This window comes from Anopheles gambiae, chromosome 2 (assembly GCF_943734735.2).
Source record: "Anopheles gambiae chromosome 2, idAnoGambNW_F1_1, whole genome shotgun sequence".
Taxonomy (NCBI): Eukaryota; Metazoa; Arthropoda; class Insecta; order Diptera; family Culicidae; genus Anopheles; species Anopheles gambiae.
The window spans coordinates 109926413-109945190 of NC_064601.1; the positions used below are offsets into that span (position 1 = coordinate 109926413).

The following is an 18778-nucleotide window of genomic DNA, read 5'->3' on the forward strand; positions in this document are numbered from 1 at the left end:
CTTGCGGTACCCCAAGGGGTTTGAAATCGGTATCCCCCCTCCCCTCGGTCAGGGACCCAAAGCGATAGTCCCAAAATATCGGACGCTTATAATGGGTTCAAAATAAAACATCGACCATTTTCGGGGCACAAATTAACGATCGTTTCAATAACAAAGCTTTCCGCTTAAGCCGGGAACGGTGGGTTCGGGGGAAGCGTTTTCATCGTGCTCCATGTCCTTCCGAGTATTCTCACGGCAATCCTAAGCAGTGGTCCGGGGCAATGAAAAGCCTATTAAGTTTTCATTTCCGTTCGCAGAACTAGTGTGGCATGGGTCGTCCTGGAAAGCGAGAAGCGCGGCGTGTGCTCAACCAATAGTCCCCAAAGTGACATTTGCGGATCCCTTAATGGTGTATCGTAGGGGTTTTGAGCAGTTTCGGGGAAAAGATAGCTTTCAGCGCGGCTTTGGTGATGCTTTTATTTCCTTCCTCCTTCTCGTTAGCTCGTTACGCCCGTTGATGGGAACATGGTGGTGGTTTATGCTGTGGCCGGTTGGGAGTTCTCTTAAGAAGATGTGTGTTTGCGGGTCTGTAAAACCGTTCAATGGCACATTATGGGGTGTTTGGGTGCGCACGAATGCGAAAGCGCGGGTGAGAGCGGATCCTGGGGTAGTTCAATTATACCGGAAGGTTTATTGTATTGGCTGTGACAAATTGGTTTTGCGACGTGGCACAATCAATCGATTGGGCGGTGGGGCGTTCCTTTTTATGGGCGACTGCAATTATTGACCGCATTAATTTGTCAAAACGAGTGTTTAAGAATCAATTTTAGTAGCCATTAAATAGCGATTGATTCAACAGGTGGAATGCTATGAACTAATGAGGCGTAAATTTGTCTACTTGTAAATTTGTCTTCACAAATGCTTGTGTGTAGTTACGGTACTTTTAGAGTGGAAAAACATTTTTAAATGTATTTGATATGTATTTTACTTACCACATCAGAGAAATACAAAATAAACCTGATCGTTTCTTTCAGGTTTTAAGTAATGCATTTAAGACGGAAAATTTAGAAAAAGTTCGATAGCATTTTTATTGTTACAGTTTCCTTAAACTATTAGATCCTTATCATGATTTAGTTGTTGTGTGTTTGTTTTACTGATTGGTTGTTTCAGAAGTGGGGGATCGCTCCCCGTACTTGTTTGTCAGTTGGTTTTCGTGCCCTTTATGAGTGTGTTTATGTGGTTTGTGTAACATAAGTTTAATTGAAAGCATTTCGCTGCACGCTTTTTTTTACTATTTTGTCGTTTTATTTTATTTTCCTTTTCTTTACTTTTACTTTCATTGCTAATAGTTCTGTGATGTTGTTAGTGTGGGTGTGTGTGTATATTGTGGATGTTTGCTACTGTTACGCACAAATTGGATCTATTGAGAATGATTTGTGGGGATGGGACCTGTTTGTATGCATGCTCAGTGTTAGATGCTGATGCTATTGTAGCATTACATATAATGTTTTCTACACGACAAAACAGAGCCAGCAGTACCGCATATCGCTGTGTTCTCTGCAAATGCTGTATACAGCACGGTTCTCTGCACACAATATGGGTTGCGGTATGTACAAGGGTATCGGGGTGAAGACGATGTTGCTTTTTAAACGTAAATATTCATAATAACTTAATAAGCTTTGCATTCACTTTGCGATAAAGTTTGATTTCCTAAAACAGCTTTCTCACTTACTTGTTAATTGTTTAATCCTAGGTGAAATCATTTCAATGTACTCCCATTTCATCTGTTCAAATTCGTCCCGATTTCATGTCACTTTTTTTTAAATGATTCAGCTTCCTTTTGTGTGTTATTTCTTCTGTTGAAAAAACTCTTTTTCTAGAAGTCAAAATTCAATAAGATTTTGCTAGCAGAAATCAACCATACCCAACACATAACTTTAGTGCATCAAATCGAGACGTTGACGAAATGTGTTCTCATTTTACTTCCGCCTCCCCGATCTAACAATATTTGGTACGATAGTTTTTACTTTTACTCTTTTTGTGAAATTTTCTCCAATCGACACGACCTTACATTCCACGACCTTTTGATTTCTTCCCGCGTGGCATTTGTTTTTACATCAGCGATCTGTGATTTGCTTTGTATTTTAATTCGTCATTGGTTTATTTACATGTCTTGTGTTCGCGCATATGCTCGACTCCATTCGGTTTGCAAATCGTGCTGATTTTGTGCAGCTTTTTGTGTGTTTTACTTCCTTCCATTACTTATACGCTACTAATGAGGGAATGCGATTAAGGAAGGTGGGGAATGCGGGAATGTGTTTTGGGGTACTTTGACTTAATGGTGTTATTTAAATTAAATAAAGGAAAGGTCGTAAAAATTATAAAAAAAAAAAACAGAATTAGCCATACAATGCCATAAATTGTTGAATAGTTTCATGAGTTAATTTTATCTTTTCTCTGTTTGATTTGTTTGCTCTCGTTGTATGAAAAACAATAGTCCAGAAGAGACGCGAAATAAAGTTCTCATTTGTGATGGCCAATGCATAAGGTCCGATGCTATTGGTCAGATGTTAATTTGTCATAAATTCTTTGGTATTTGGTTTATCGTTCTGTTTGTGGGTCCATTTTGTTTTGTGTGGTTGTTGTTTATTTTGTTTTAGTAAAAGGTTTGGCTTGAGTCCATTGTCAATTTCCTGTTTCAAAGCAAGCAGCTTATGTTAATTTGTTAAAACTACGCCGCTCCATCAATGTGAAAACGTAAGCGCCTAAATGTAGACTATGTCGTTGTTCATTCGTCTCCTAAAAACTGAAGCTTTACGCTTACGAGCTGTTCAGCTACACTGTGATAAAACTAAATCATCGCTGAAGCAGCTCAAATTACATTTAAGACCGTGAGCGAGCTGGGAACGATTCCTCTCTTTTGACGGTGCCGGCTTGTAAGATAAAAGGGTATGGTGGCGCTATAATTTATCACTCTGAAACGGCAATCCGTGTGACGACAGTAACGTAAAACCGGAACCGGTTACGGCACGGCCTGTGTTGGTAGTTTGCTTCATTCCTGCCGAGGCTGGAATAGTTGAAACGTTAAAAATTGGGTTTGCAGATGCCGAATGTGTGGTGGTACAATTTTTCAGCCATTATTAGCCGTTAGCTGCACATGCACACGACTGTCGACAAAATGCTGACCGAAAAGACCAAAAAAAAAACCGAAACCTCCAACACGTAAAAAGGTCTTCAGATGGTAGGTAACATATGGATGAACGTGCTACGAAGCGAATCCGGTAGAATATTCTCGCATAGACACACACACACACACACGGAAAAAAGCGGTGAAAAATGTAGCCCCAGGCTAGGTGCGAAAAATTGGGAAAAAGTAATAAATGGGCCTTTCCTGGTTCGCTTCTGCCCCAGACAGGAAACTTTTAATGCATCCCGAACGCTGGGAGGCTTGTGCTCCATTACCTCGTGCTTTTACGCTTTCCTCAACGCCTGGACACACAAGCCTACGTCCGCTTATAGGATGGTTGCTCCGCCCGAGCACTTTTACTTTCCACCGATGCTCGGAGGATCTTTTCGCGGGATGGGAAAAGACAATGAAGCGCGTGTGAAGCGCGGTTTGCTTTCACCATTTTCCGTTGATGTTCGGTAATTTGAAGTTCACTTTACTGGCCGCCAATCAAATCGATGCGGCGGTCCCTATCACGTGGCCATCGCCGTTCGCTACTACCCAGGATCTTGATAGTCACGGAGGCGTTAAATCATCTTTGTTCGAGCGCACGGAAAAGGCCCCGTCCCGGCGGAAAGAAAAGGTGTTGCAAGAGTGAAAGAGAAGAGAAAAAACTTTTACCCGAAAGCAAAAAAAGAAAAAACCCGACGATAAATAAAGAAAACAGTGAAAGTGAAACATTTTACCAAATTTCCTGCACGTTGACGTTGATGAATGCTACGAATAGATTCGTGTTCGTGCGTTTGGACCGGAGGCTTCGCCCGGTCGGGCAACAGCAACAACAACAAAAAGGAAGGAGTGCGAAACGAAATATACTTTGCTGACCTTAATCCAATCAACGGAGTAATCTCACTTTTCAATCACGCAAACGCAACGCGTGCCTGCTGTCCTTCCTTGGTGGGCCCGAAACGATCACGAGGGTGGGCACAGCGAGCGAATCTTTGATGGAGACCATCAATTAGATTGTACCATTTACGTCACACAATCGGCTCTAAACAGGAGCCACAAAATGAAGTTTGCGTGAAAATTGGAAAATCGATTTTGTGCGTTTCCCGAAGCAAAGAGGAAGACCGCTACCGCTCAAAAAGGAGTTCGTCGTCTGCGCTCTATCGCTCACGCTCCAATCAGCGTCTCTTTGTCCTGGTCCTGTAAAACGTCGTAGTGTGATGCTTAAAGCGAAAGCGTAAAATCGTCATTAAACGTGTGATTCCGATGACAAATCCGATGAAAGACGAGCAAGAAGCTGCCGAGGTAACCGATCGGGATGATGATTTGGGTTTAGTGGGGTTTTAAGGGCGTCAAGCATCTGCTTTCCCGGGGGGGCGGAAGGATTAGCGACCTGCCTGCGGTGTTACTTACGCGAACGTCGGCACAGTCGTGGTACCATGCGGCCGTCGCCCTTCATCGTTGGTCTCGTGCCGATCACTCCTCGCCCCATTGGCGGGCGTGGAAGCGTCGGCGCCCAGCCCGCTCGTCGTGAGCAGCGTGGCGGCCGCCACCGGCTCCATCACCGGCAACTCCGTAACGTTCGCATCACAGTCCGGTCGGCGGGCAATCATCATGTGGCTCGATTTCACCGCAATCCACTCATTACGGGACGCATCGAACCAGGTCAGCCCCAGGTTGTAGCGGCCGTTCAGGTTCGCGTGCTGGCAGTGCGAGAACCACCAGCCACCCTCGTAGTTGCCGGCGCAGTGCGTGTTCGAGATGTCCCGGTCGACGTCTATCGCCGAGAACTGCATGTGATTTTGGTACTCGAACGCGTCCGACGCGTTGCCACTGTACCCGCCCAGGTCCAGCCGGAAGCCACCGTCCCGCGAATCGATCCGGAAGCTGCCGTAATCGGCGAACCAGGTGTTGTCGTAGATGTCCTGCATGACGATGCGCAGCCGGGAACAGTTGTCCTGCGTCAGGTGGTGCAGCGCCTGGTTGCCGATCCAGAACTCGCCGGCCGGTGTGCCGAACCCTTGGGCGTACTCTTCCCACGAGCGGTTAAAGTCGACCGTACCGTCCTGGCGCCGCTGCACCGTCGTCCACTCGCCGAAGCACTGTGTCATTAGCGGGTGGTGCTGTTCGGCGGGCGCTATTAGGTAGAGGCCACCGTCGCCGGGCTGGTTGGCCGTGCCGGCCGTTCGCATCCGCTCGATCTGGCTGCAGTCGCGCGGCAGCTTGTTGATGATCGACTCGTACTCGTGCTCGACCGACTCGAGCTGCTGCACCAGCTTGGTCGTCCGCTCCAGCTCGGTTAGTGGGCGGGGCGGCACGCTGCTACCGTTGTAATCGGACTTCGAGCCGGCCTCCAGCTGCAAAATAGGCAAATAGGAAACGGAGCGGGTGAGTAAGAAAGCTACACGGGCAGTGGTAGGAACGCGGGAAGGAAAATATCAAATGTACAACAACGCAAAGCACGCAGGATTTGCATCCTGCGGTATAGGGTGAGCGAGTAATTAAATCGAGCAAAAACGACCATTTACCATTAGTCATTGCACGGGGAAGAGAATGGAACACTGCGCCCACCACAGAAAAGGAGAGAGCGGAAGCAGAGAGCAATCAGAAGAATGTTTGACGTTAAACGAGCACCGAGTGCAAAACTTGCTTTTTCCCATCGTGCACGGACGGACAGCAACAACGTTGCAGTAGTCCGATAATGAGACAGGAGGACAGCTCGTGAAAGAAGTGAATAAGCTCTTTCGGTGCATTTACCGTCCCCGGTCGTGATGGTTGGGAATAATGAACCAGTGGTAGTGCTTTGTATCATACTTTACCATCGTGCATGAGGAGTGGCAAAAAGGGAACAGTCATGGCAGGGCGGGTAAATATTTCCAACGCTCTTTCGCTTTCTGGGAAATTTACTTACTGTAAGTTGTTCATTGGATTTCTACTTATTTATTTTTTGTCGGTTTGCATGCGCAACGTAACCATCTTTGTGCGGTACGTTCCGTTTCGCAGAAACCCTATGAATGCCCACTGGAAATTCCGTTCGTGCAAGGGTCAAGTACACAAGAGTGTATGCAGCAGCACATTTCTTGGGTACGGGAACATGGGGCCAAATGGTCATGTTAAGTCATTTTACGTTTAATTTTATTGGATTAAGCATTTAAAAGGGATGTTAAGACAATAATCGAAGCTTTGACACTTTATGTGCGGTATGAAACAAATAAAAAATGTATTAGTATGGCATTAAAACACGAAACGTTCATTTAAATCCGCTTCATCTTAAGGAATTAAATAGAATTATTTAGTTTAAAAAACCCCAAAACATGGATAAATTATGTATGATTTACGAATTAATTGTTTTAAAAAGTTTGTAGCTTGAAATATTGTTTTTTTTCTGTTATATTTCCATACTTTTTAATTATTTTTGCAGTCAAATTGAAGGCAAAATTTTAAATTGTTTAACGTACAATTTGAAATCAAAGATCAAACGGCTCCTTTGACAGCAGGTAGAATTTAGTGTATTTTTGGTCTAACTACAACCAAATGAAAAATAAAGCTTGTTAATGTCACCGTGCAACCAGACAATTTCGATTTCACGCCGTGAACCGTGAAAAATTAACCAAAAACAACATGGCTGAAACATCTCACGCCTAAATGTATGTACCCAGCTGTCATCCTGTATGGTGCGATGACATTCGATGAAATGTCACAATTTGACATGACATGAATCTTCCAAGAAATCACTAAAACTGTTGTTAAAATGTTGGTTTGCGCTGTAGAACAAAGAAAATAGCAATGCAGTTTGGACTTCGCTTCACCAATTGGTGGAACGAAATTGAACGATAAAAAATAAGCGTTACGAAGCGTTACATTTCATCTGTAAATTTTATTTTATTATTTATTTTTCTCATTTTGCAAATGAATTGAATTATTGAATTCGCTTAATTATGAAGAAACTTTAACTATCACTGATCAATTCCATCAATCAGTCTGCTCATAAACAGCCTTTTCAATCATAATAAACGTGTCCAACGAATACACGTTTGATGGCATTACAGGTAACCATTTAGCCGCGTGTACCCCTAAACCCTCCGATGATATCAGCCAAACCTCTTCATTCGCTTCGTATAACATTTTCCCAAAGGAATGATGTTTTTCCTACTCTTTCTAAAATAAAAAGAACACGAACTCACCACCGGACGGGCAGGTATTGAGGCGCATGGAAGTAACCAAGTGATACATTCCTTGGTGCGGTCCGGTGTGCAGCCCGAATTATGAACAAAGTTTGCCGAAAGATAATCCCTAATCCTCCGGTTCCGGCAATCTGGGCCGAGACCAAGGGATAAGGAAGTGTTCCATGTTGCCCTCCTTTAGCCAAAAGAAACATTCCACTTTCATCTTCTGCACAGAGAATGCCGGCACACAGTGCCGGATTGCTTTCTCATGTCTCGGGATGAAACGTTGAGCTGGGAGGCTACCAGCCTTTGGGGTTTCCAGCTTACGAAACCCTTCTATACCACCTCAAAGGAATGAGTACCTGCCCCTGGATGGGGGGCTTTTGCTGCCCCTGTGCTATTTATATTGATGCTCCCCACCGATGCTCGTTGCGCATACAATGTATTCCTGTTCTGGGGCGTTTTGTGAACCTTGTGAGTGTAGAGTTTCCCGCAAACTGCTCACACCCCTGCTGCTTCTGCTGCTGGCATGGCATGCTGGATGATACCAAACAGCATCACCATCACCAACGAGCCCCTTATCGACTATCCGGGCCGTAAGGTACGATGGTTCACCACCAACAGCGCAACACCTCGCACTCCACATCGCTTTTTCGCCGGAACGATCAATTGCATCCCGCCCCTTGCAGGGTGTGTGTGTGTGAGCCGGTGATGCTGCCAGCACCATTGCGTGGCATTGCAATCATAAATCGATAGTGGTAAAATGTGTCAATGATGGGAAAAGCGGGTGCATTTTTGGCATCCAATCGCCAGAGATCGTCTTTTGCCCGCGCGATGGTCTGCAATTGAGTGTATCCGGTACAAGAACGCTCAAAATATTCAATTCAATTTTTCGACACGCTTTTGTTGCACCAGAGGGAAGTGGAAGGAAAAATCGGTCCGGTGCGCCACGTTCTGCACCCAATTGTTGTACACCCGAAAATGGGGCCGTGTATGGGTCAACTCATTCCCATGGAATGGGAATATTGTGAGAGTGGCTTTGTATCGACAAGTTCCTCATGCCAGGTCGCGTGTTGGGAAAATGAGGAAATTGGAATTTAGTGTCCCGTTGATATGCAGCGGGTAAAATAGAATATGCCGATGGCTCACACAAGATAACAAAACGGGCGACAGCCATCGGCAAGCGAGATGGACCGGCACCGTACGTAACAAATGTCGAATACTCAAGCGGACTTCTCACCCACCCTAATGTTAAGGGGTGGGAGGAAGCTTACATGACAATCTCATTTGCAACAGCTGGCGTCGTTTGATTGATGACGAGCGACCATTCGAGCTGTTCGAGGCACAATCATTGTGTGCCGCTTGTGCTCACACCATCCCCATCATCATCACATTGCGAAAGTGCACTCCTGCTTCGGCACGTTGAATTAAGCGTCCGAACTTCGATTCGCAACCAAATTGAGTGACCAAAGCTTCATCCATCACACAGCATTGGGTGTCTATGTTGCATTCCGGAGTTCTCCATTCAATCAAGCTTGTATGATTTTCTAATCTTTCACCATCGATGGATGCATTTGGGACGAGCCAATCGCATCGGTGTGATGTTTCGAAGCAGGAGAACGTTTCGATACAATCCCCTCCCCATACCAATTGCATCGTGCAATAGTGTGCACATGTTTTAGGACATGTTGAGGAAGGTTAATTAGATTTTTCTGTAAGTTGTTGATCAATGAGGTGTTGCAAATCAATTTGAGCCGAGCGGGCGTGTGTTTCGTTTCCGATAAAGCTGCAATTAGACTAATGTAGTGGAGTTTCGCTTGGTGTATGCAATGCTATTTCGGTAGCTATTGCTGTGCCATTACAACCGACACTGCTGCTGCTGCAATGGGGTTGTAAATTCGAAGCACCAAATTCGTTCCCGTAAATAAAGCAAAGCCAAATTTGCCTCTCAAAGTGGTGGTGCAGTGCCAGGTCTCAAGTGAAAAGTGAATCCTTATTTGTGTGACCCAAATTTTCCCCAAGCCTAACCAAGTGCGCCGGGCTAAACTTTGTGCAGGGTCTGTGGTCGATGTGGTTGAGCGAATTTGGCGAATACATCTTCCATAACCGCGTTCGTTGCTAGCAGCAAACGAAAGCAGATCTACCAGTAAAATCCCATCCTCTACCCAGCGAGCGTTGCCGGCAACGGGCTTTTCGCTTCGCGTGGCGAAAATGTAATCTCCTTGATGCACTTTCTTCATCGCGGAATTTCGCGTAAGCGCTCGTATGCAAATGCATTGCCAATGCAACACCCAAAACGCGCCGGCACCGGGCACAGTAAACAACACGTCAACTTCAAAACTTTGCGCTGGTGCGAAAACATTTCAGATGTCTCACACTACCCTTCCCCAACCACAGCCTGTACACATCCGTTACATATCTCGCCGTGCTATAAATCTCATTTTCTTTAGTTTATTTAGTCTTCCATCTGCACCGTGAAGTACCCGAGTGTCGCTTGAATGCTTCGGTTATGGTGCAGTTGTTTTTGCATAACTCGCCCGGAATTATTTGGACAACAGAGGTAATGGAGCTCTATCTCTCTCTTTCTCTCTCTCTCTCTCTCTCTCTCTGTCTCTCTCTCTCTCTTTCTCTCTCTCTCGCTTAGGCAGCGTCAAGTGCCACACTTCCGAAGACGTTAGGTCGCAGCGGGACAATGTATTCACGCCAACATTGCAGTCGGAAGAAAGTGCAGTGCAAGACAGTTTGTTACTGCTGCTGCTGTCCGCATTCCGTATCGCTTGTGCGGTGAAACAATAGTGAAATCTCATCTGTCGCTAGAGCTACGAGGAGAGTGGTTTTTTTGTGTGTTCTATTTGTTGCATATTTTTTGCATGCAAATGCACTTTACAATGCACTCAATCGCTTGGTGTGATGCAGCCGCTTGCTGAAGAAGAGGTTCTGCATTCATATCACCCACGATGACGATGATACACAAACACACACACACACACACACGCACACTCATGTGCATATTGCATGCACGACCGAGCAGCGTGGTTGTTTGCATACTGTTTCCGTTTGAAGTTGTGACCATCTTGTTGTGAGACGGTGGACGGTGTGCACTTGTCAGAAAGATTGACTCTCGCATGACGGTGCGGTGTCACACAGTATCCTTCACCCGTCGTGGGGTCCTGGCTTATGATGGGATTATTCCCCATATGTGTGTGTGTGTGTTGCACTCAACTCTTAACCTTACCCCGTAGAGAAAACAGCGAGAAGGCATAGTGCTTTCTAAACAAACAAAAACACTACTACGAAAGCAATTCAATCCATCAGACCACTGCCCTGCCAACAAGACGGCGAAGGATTGTGTCGAGCGTTTCGGAGCGTGGAAAATAAAAGCCAGCTCACGTCCGTCGGCTTCTTGTGAAACGAATAAAATCATTTTTATTTCTTGTCCCCTTTCCCGTGAGCGTGGGTTCAGTGTGTTTTTCGCAGCATAAAGAGTTAAAGTTGTTCCTTCCCCAAACCCTATTACTCTTGCTGGCTTGTCCTGTTTGCACATTGCTCGAAGGGATGCTTGGATGGGGTTTCACAGCAATGGCTGACAGTGGCCGGTACCTTTTCCCAGTGCGGGACTGTTCACAGCCATCCGTGCCGTGTTCGTCGCCCGCTGCCAATCATTCTACCATCAAAGCGGATGGGGCCAGGATCAAACGAAACGACTGCGAGCGATGGATTTTTAATACTTCTCCGAGTATTGTATCTACTCGTCTCCGTAATCCGTAATACGATAATACAATTTTTCCCCTTCTTCAACACTCTTGCGAACCTTTTTGCCTTCACACCGATAGACCGCACCGAACCGTACCGAACCGGCCATGGCATAATGCGTAATTTCATAATACATTCCGATTGTCCTCGGGATCCTTTCCCAGCCTGGCGGCAGCCTGAGTCGATCAGGTGGGGCCGGTGTGTAGTACAGCACCGCTACGGCATCGCTACACAGTGATTCGATGGTATCGCTCCGGGTCCCGGGCATAACGATATTAAGCGATCATGCATAAATTTCTTCGCCCGGTAGCCGCCGTTCCCCGCATCCCTTATTGCGCTGGGAAAATTGAGTGAGCACTACAGCACACTGTCCGTGGAAAAACGTGGTCGGAAAGCTGAAATGAATCAGCCCTTTTTCCAATCAAGACAGCCGAGGGAGATGGTTGGAGCACTCTCACGACCACGACTACACACCGACGATGATGATGATGGGATGATGGATCGCTTCACTGGGGTATGTATGCTGCGCTGGGAAGTTGTTCTCGGTATTGCTTTCCTCTTTGTTAGCATTACCATACCATTGAAATTAGGGGAACGGGAGAAGCTCACTTATGTAAAAGATCACAGCAATTGGAATGTGAAATGGTGAGGTTGTCATAAGTTTATTCGCGCTTATGGAATTCAGCTGAACACGGGAAGCAGAAACGATGAATTGGAACCTCTTGCGCATCACCCATAAATCTTGGCGTGGCGTGTACGATGCGCAAGAATTACGTGCAGTTTGCTTATGGCGCTTTTCTGTGTAACTCTTCCCCCAAGGCACTCGCCATGCTGGTACGCCACGGTGGCAGGGTTCATTGAACAATCATCATTCGCCGAAGCACTTCATCTCAAGATCAACGACTTATCGAGATGTTGCCCTCCTTGACAAAAACTGATTGAATGTGCGTTTTTGTGTTCGGTTTTTTTCCTCCTCCGCTCTGTTATTGCTTCAGCCAAGGGGACCAGCCGCAAACACAAGCACCATTCGCACACCGACCGGGGCTTGTAAGGATGCGTCCACTTGGGGGTCCACGGTGTATGTGTATGTGTGTATGTGTGTGAGTGAGTTAAGGGTTCGAGATCTGGGCGTGATAGAGCAAGTCACACGTGAAGAAGTTTTGCTTCCTTTTCTCCGGCTGCGGAGGTTTCGGTGCGGCAGACACCGATAGCAGCACTTCGACACGTTCCGGCTCATATGGTGCACGCTTCAACACGCCGCTCAATGAGCGGGAAACGATGAATTGGCGAAAACAGCGAGGATGGCGAAAGGATGGCGCAAGGAACCCGTTAAGATGACACTCGACGCCACTGCTGTAGTGGGTGTGTGTGTGTGTGTGTGTACGATGAACTTTTGGCTTTTTTTTGCAACTCACACTCGATCTTTTCTTGTGCTAGATAGCGGTGTGCCGCTAGAGAATGGTTTTGCTTTAAGAAAATTGGAATTTCCTTCCAAAATTGCAAATGCGAGAATGTGAACGGATTTTCCGACAAATAATTTGCCTACGCGCGCGGGCAATATCACGATGTGATAAGACATTCGGACATCCCGAAAACCGATAGCGAAATTGGAACGTGCCAAACGGCTTCATTGAAAGGATAATTCACTTCCCGGGGACAAACTAGGCGGGACCGAAGCGGTACGGGGGCCTGGGAAAGCAATCACCATTACCGCAAAACGTCACCCGTGCTTTGTAATCATGGGCCGGTTCGCAATTCAATTAAATCGACTCATAAAATGGTTTTGGGACGCAATGGCGAAGCCGAGGCTGGTACGAGATATGTATACATATGTGTGTGTCGTTTAATAATTCCAAAATTGATGGAATAGGACCGTTTACAATTGAACGATGCAGTTAGAGCAGTGAGTACATTAGGCTCATTTAAATTACGTATGCGAAGGAGCGAATGCTGTTGGTGGTGGGCGTGAAATTCAATTGTAAGTGAATGAATTCTTCGTCGGATCAGGTCGGGTAGGCATGATTGGATGGTAGTGGATACAACGTGTTTGGAGACGGTAACATGCTGCGGTATTGAGCTGTATGTTAAAGCGTTTGCATAGACATCGCAGGAGTGCGATCACTTGAAACATTTCAGGGGTTTTATGTATGCATTTTGCAACAATTTAGAGGACGATGAGAGTACAAAACCGTTTCCAACGAATCATTTTATGTGATAAAACCTCAATAAAAGAGTGCTCAAAGGAATTGACATAGTTACTGGTGATATCCTTTTGAGTTTTAAGTCATAAATAAATAGGGCGTTATATCCTGAAGATAATAAATTGATGTTCTAGGTTTAAAACTATAGAACTATAAAAGGAATTACACGACTTTCTGGGGTCCGCCTTCATAGTGTATACCAAAGAAAACGTGTGTTTTAGTGAATTTGTCACCAAGTATACATTTTCTGTTGAGAAACATTGAGCAATTCATGCAAAATTATGTATCTTGTTCAATCAAACCCAATTCATGCATAGCGTTTCAATGCAAATCCTTCGTCATACTCCAATTGAGACCGCAATGATGAAACGATACGATGAAGCCTCCTACCGAGCAGTCGGTACTCCATACAAAGAATTCACACGGCGGCACGGTGTGCTTGCCGTATCCATCTCCGTAGGACTCCGTAATGCGTCGAAGCCACATTTTACGACGCTCCACACTAATTTGCATCGCTACCGTACAATTTCGAGACAAATGTTTATTCCCAGGCGGAATGAATTTCCCGCCCCATCCCTCGCCCAGACAGCCCATCGCCCTTCATGATGTGCTGGTGTACGGGGGAAGGCGTACGTCGGTATTATTGTACCGTCTCAGGTTATCGCGCTCACCTGAGTGGAGTGCTCCCAGCGCTCCACGCACTGGGGACGGTGCAGTAGTGTCCTCCCGTGCGGTGCGGTTTGCTGCTGCCATCAATCAATAGGACGAAAGTTATTTCAGCTTTCCAGCGATGCGATTTCCCTTGCGAAAAGCTCACTCAGGTGAGCTTGCTGTCCGTGCGACGCAGATGCGATCCTGTGCACACAGCCGTTAAATCCCATGCCTGGGCCTTTTCCCTTTGGGATGCTTCAGGGCACAAAAAGTGTACCGAGCGATAGGGAACCGTCCCCGTTCCCGAGTGAGAATGAAGTGAGCGAGAGATAGACACAACCACACAGCACATTCAAAAAGAATCCCGAAAGCCAAAAAACAGTCACAAAGAAAAGTCACGGCGCCGATCCCGCCAGTCGACCGATGAGCGACTACACCCGGTGGACACTGGGCGTGCTGGCGAGCGTTTTTGTGTGCCGCAGCATTTCCGGCAAATCCGCGTGAAGGTAATTTAAATTTCACGCTTGTCAACTTTTCGATCATTCGCGTTATTTCCTTCCGCACCGTGCGCTTGCGCCTCCCACCTAAACATTGTTTTCCGTTTCATATCTTCAGTTTTAGGTAGAAAGGTGCGTTTTTTGTCAGGTGTGCAATCTCATAAAAATAGAAGAAGAGGAAAAAAAACGAGTTTTTGGGTATGAAATCACGAACCTTACAACGTTCGCAGGTACACGGAAACCTGGCCGTGTCGAACCCCGGGAAGCTAATGTTTGGCTAATGAATGTGCACACACACACACACCGTGTTTGCGGGACCGTCAAATGTTTCATACGGCCATAGCGAATCCCACCAAACCCACGACACGGCACGGCTCTGGTGTGTCGCCTAGAAGCTATGGTACGGATAAGGACGCTTGTCGACCCGTTTGTTCGCGTCGTCGAGTGCGCTCGGGAGCTGTGCATGGTTTACATGACGCGCATCGCATCGCACTGCAGCGTGAGCGATGAAGCACGGGATGGAGCATTGGAAAACATTGTCCCCTTGTAGGGAAATATCGAAACAAGTGAAGCATACCACTCTACTAAGCGCAGCGAGCTGCGGAGCTTTTTGTTGCTACCCGGAAACCGGTTTAACAACGATCGCGCCATCGCCCTGGAACTGTTTCGCAAAGCTAACCTTGCGTCGTTGCAATGCCATCCAGTTTGGTGCACTTATAGCAACGTACCAAATTTGTGTCTGCCGTGTACGTGTATGTGTGTGAGTGCGTACATCGATCTATTGATCGCTGGAGGGCTATGTAGTAGCGCCGAGACGATCCTTGTACCAGCGCTAGCGTTACGCGCCGTTTCGCTTGATTATAAAATTTTGCGGTGAACAATTTTTCATTAAAATGTGTGTGTATGTGTCTCCGGCAAACTAACGCTCCTCAGCGAATCGATATTTCAGCCCCGTATTGTCATGGGGCGTACCGTACTGTAAGCCGATGTTGTTGCAGCAGCTTCGGTCGAGCTACAACGGCCACCGGTAAATCATTAATGGATAACAGCATAGGGGATGAACCATTTCGCGGTTGCAGCGCGAATAAGCTTTAGCATCGTGGCCCTTTTTTTTTGCTCGTCGATACCGTGAGCGTTCATTTGTGTCAACTAAAATGTCAATGTGATGCCTAAAAATAGCCGACTCATCGATTCGATGCGAGATGGGCAGAAGTTTTACACGGTTTTCGGGCAAACATGTTCACACATAAATGCTGCCTTGTCGCTCAATATGTCTAAATTGATATTCAATTTCGTCATTTTGTTTTGTACTGCAAGCATGCACACTGAGCGTAATTGCTGGTGCTTCCGGATGATGCGCTCTATGTGTAGCATATGAAAATTGTACCATCGAACGGTAACGTTAGCGACAAAAACTCGGACAAATTTTGTAACCTAGAACAGTGATTAAAAACTGTTTGCCAAAGTAAGAGTCTGAAAAACTGGACGTTTTTCGTATAAAGTTATTTCAAACAGCCGTAAAAGCGTTGGGTGCGTTGTCACGACAGCTGACAAATTTGACCACTTTGGCGTAGCTGCTTTTGGCCCCTGCAAAAAAGAGCTTCCTTTTGAACAACTTGAACGACAAAAGGCTATGCCATTTTGATAGAAACCGGACAGAAACTCCGGCCCAATGTTAGTGGACGTCAATAAAAACATCCATACCAGGATGATTACTCTGAGTTTCAAGACATTTTGTTCATTTGTAATGAATTTCATTGGAAAAATTTCAATAAATCGTAAATATTCAAAAATATTTCAGAAACAATCAATCAATTGTGCATTGTTGGGTGCGACAAACCACGAAAACCTTTTCAACTGGAAACAAGAATGAAAACAAACACAGAATGAGTTTCAGCAATATTTCTACCGCAATTCTAAGGTCCTTGAAAACATTGAGCAAACCTTACTGTTTTAGGTTAGGTTAGGTTTCCCATTTCTCAAACCCCTCTCGAACTTACCTTCTCCAGCCGGTTGTGTGCCATCTCGCGGTGCAGCACGGCCGCGGACCGGATCCGGGCCAGCTCGCCCTTCAGCTCGTGCACCTCGCCCTGCAGCCGCTTGACCGTGTCGCGCTCCTCCTGCAGCGCGCTCACGCTGACCGCCATCGCCTGGATGCTTTTGGCCGCGTTGTGCACCTCCTCCCGCACCAGCCCCTGCTCGGAGGCGGCCTGCGCGACGCTGAACTCTACCTTGGCGATTTCGCGCCGCATGTCCGGTACCGTCTTCTCGAACTTGCCCTGTATCGCTTCCACGTCCTCGAGCAGCTCCAGCATCGAGCCGTGCAGCTTGTCCAGCCCGGCGATCTGTCGGCTGACGTTGAAGTTGGCGCCCGCCAGCCGGCGCTGCTCGATCTCGACGCTGCGCAGCCGGTCCGCTAGCCGGTGGCCGTGCAGTTCGCTCAGCTGGCGCTTCAGCACGCTCTGCTTCACCTCGAGCTCGTGCAGCTGCTGGCGGATGAAGCGCTGGTGCCGCATGCGGTGGTCCGCCTCCGGCTCGACGAAATCGATCGTGTGGGGCAGGATCGATTTCTCGTGTGGTTCCGACTTGAACGCGTCCTGTGTGAGCAAAAGAGGGCAGGGAAAGGAAAACATCATTAGTGAGGGAAGGTTCTGGCTCGCTTGGGCGGAAAAATCGCTTTAAAAAGAGGTTGAGTCCATTGCAATCCATTCCAATGCTCAGCCAAGTGACCCAAACACCCTGAGTGGAAGCGAAGATTAAATTTATACCTCTTTACGCCACGCAAATTACTAATTCAGTTGTGTGTTCCCATTTCGGCAAAAGAAAACTGGTGGCCACCAGCTAAACTAAACGTATTGACCATTTGCCCCTCCTCTCCTCGCGTCAAATTGCTTAGTGGGATGCGCACACATGGGAGTTTTGGGATTTTGTACTTCCCCCCAAAAATTTACAACTGTACCCGCTGTTCCCATTTTGGATAGCCATGAGTTAGCTGTGTGGGTTTGTCGGTAAGAAGGTGAATGTGCGTGTGTGAGAGCACCAGTTTGAATTAATAATTAACATTCCGTGCAGCAAAATGCGCAACCGTTGATCACGTCCGTACCGGGTTGCGTACGGGCAAATGGAACTCTCCAAGGTCGGCTGGTGGGTTGGTTGGTTAGCTGTCTTTCCCCTTTTTCCACGTCCAACATTCCTTTTCGAAATAAAAAAACATACACACACATTCCAAATGGGGTGAAGTTTTTCGAATTTACAAAATCACTGTGTCTAAACAGGGCGGTTAGTGGCCCCGATGGGTCCCGATCGTCTGCAATGCGTTTGCCTTTTGCCGGAGCAAAACCAAAACAAAAAGAAAAGGAAGCAGTACTGGGAATGGTTCGGAATAGAATTTAATGCCTCGTCCAAGCGAAGGGAGCGAAGGGATTGGTTAATGGTGGTAGCAATAACATTCGGAAGAAATGGTTCGTTTTATTATTCAGCAGGTTTTGACCTTTCGAGCAGTGGCCTGCGGCCGCAGGTCACGTGCCAGTGGCCTCGGACTCGTCTCTGCCAAGGATTTAGAGCGGGCACTGGTACCAACAGAAACATAGCAGCAACTACGCCATCGTCTGTCTTACTTTTGCCCCTTTAATACCAAGAGAGGGGGGCCCTACCTGGAGTGAGCATTAGTTGTAAAATGCGTCCAGCTGGCTGCCCTTTTACGCCTAGTCGCTCCGGAAGGTTATTATTGCTAGTTCGGCGAACTGAAATTATACAATTACGACCGTTTTCCATTTCACTTTTACGTAGCCAAACTGAAAGTGATACCTGATGATGCTCCCCAATAGACGGTTTTTGAGGGAGCTATTTGGGCCCGACGCCCGATGTAATAAATACGCCGCAATTCGTTCCACTCCGGCTCACTAGCATTCCCTAATGAAGCAACACACAAATATCAAAAACCCGCCTCTGAAACTCCAAAAACAAGGTATACAACAGTGCTACAAATGGTGCCGGTTTGAATGCTGTGTGTAACTTCATCTGCAACCCAGGGATGAGTGTTAATTCCGGGAAGCAAATTCCGAAAAGCACAAAGACAATGCACGAAAGGCTCGCCAGCACAGGCGGTGGGGTGAAATGTAATACCGGCACGCGTCTATCGCTCTCCCGTCGTGTGTGTGTGTGTGTGTGAGTGGCTATCCCTAGTGTAAAATAAACATTTCACATGCCCGGTATTCTACGCCCTTTTGCCACAAGGCAGAAGCAAGTCGGCAGGGCGGTATCAAATTATGTCCGTAATTAAGGCTGGTGTACTGCTCAGCTAACAACGAGAGACACGCACAGCTCCACACTTCCAGCTAGCTCGTGCAGAGGTAATGC

The 18778-nt window shown here is 46.7% G+C and overlaps 1 protein-coding gene across 1 annotated transcript in view; it reads right to left on the reverse strand.

Moving 5' to 3' along the window:
* Positions 1-1042: 1042 nt before the first annotated feature.
* LOC3290292 (protein scabrous) overlaps positions 1043-18778 on the reverse strand; it is a 64196-nt gene continuing 46460 nt past the window's right edge. The window contains exons 4-5 of the mRNA XM_061644384.1: positions 16420-17016; positions 1043-5508 (exon numbers count right to left, since the gene is read on the reverse strand). Coding sequence (XP_061500368.1) covers positions 4561-5508; positions 16420-17016 — 1545 coding nt within the window. The 3' untranslated portion in view covers positions 1043-4560. The remainder of the gene's footprint in view (positions 5509-16419; positions 17017-18778) is intronic.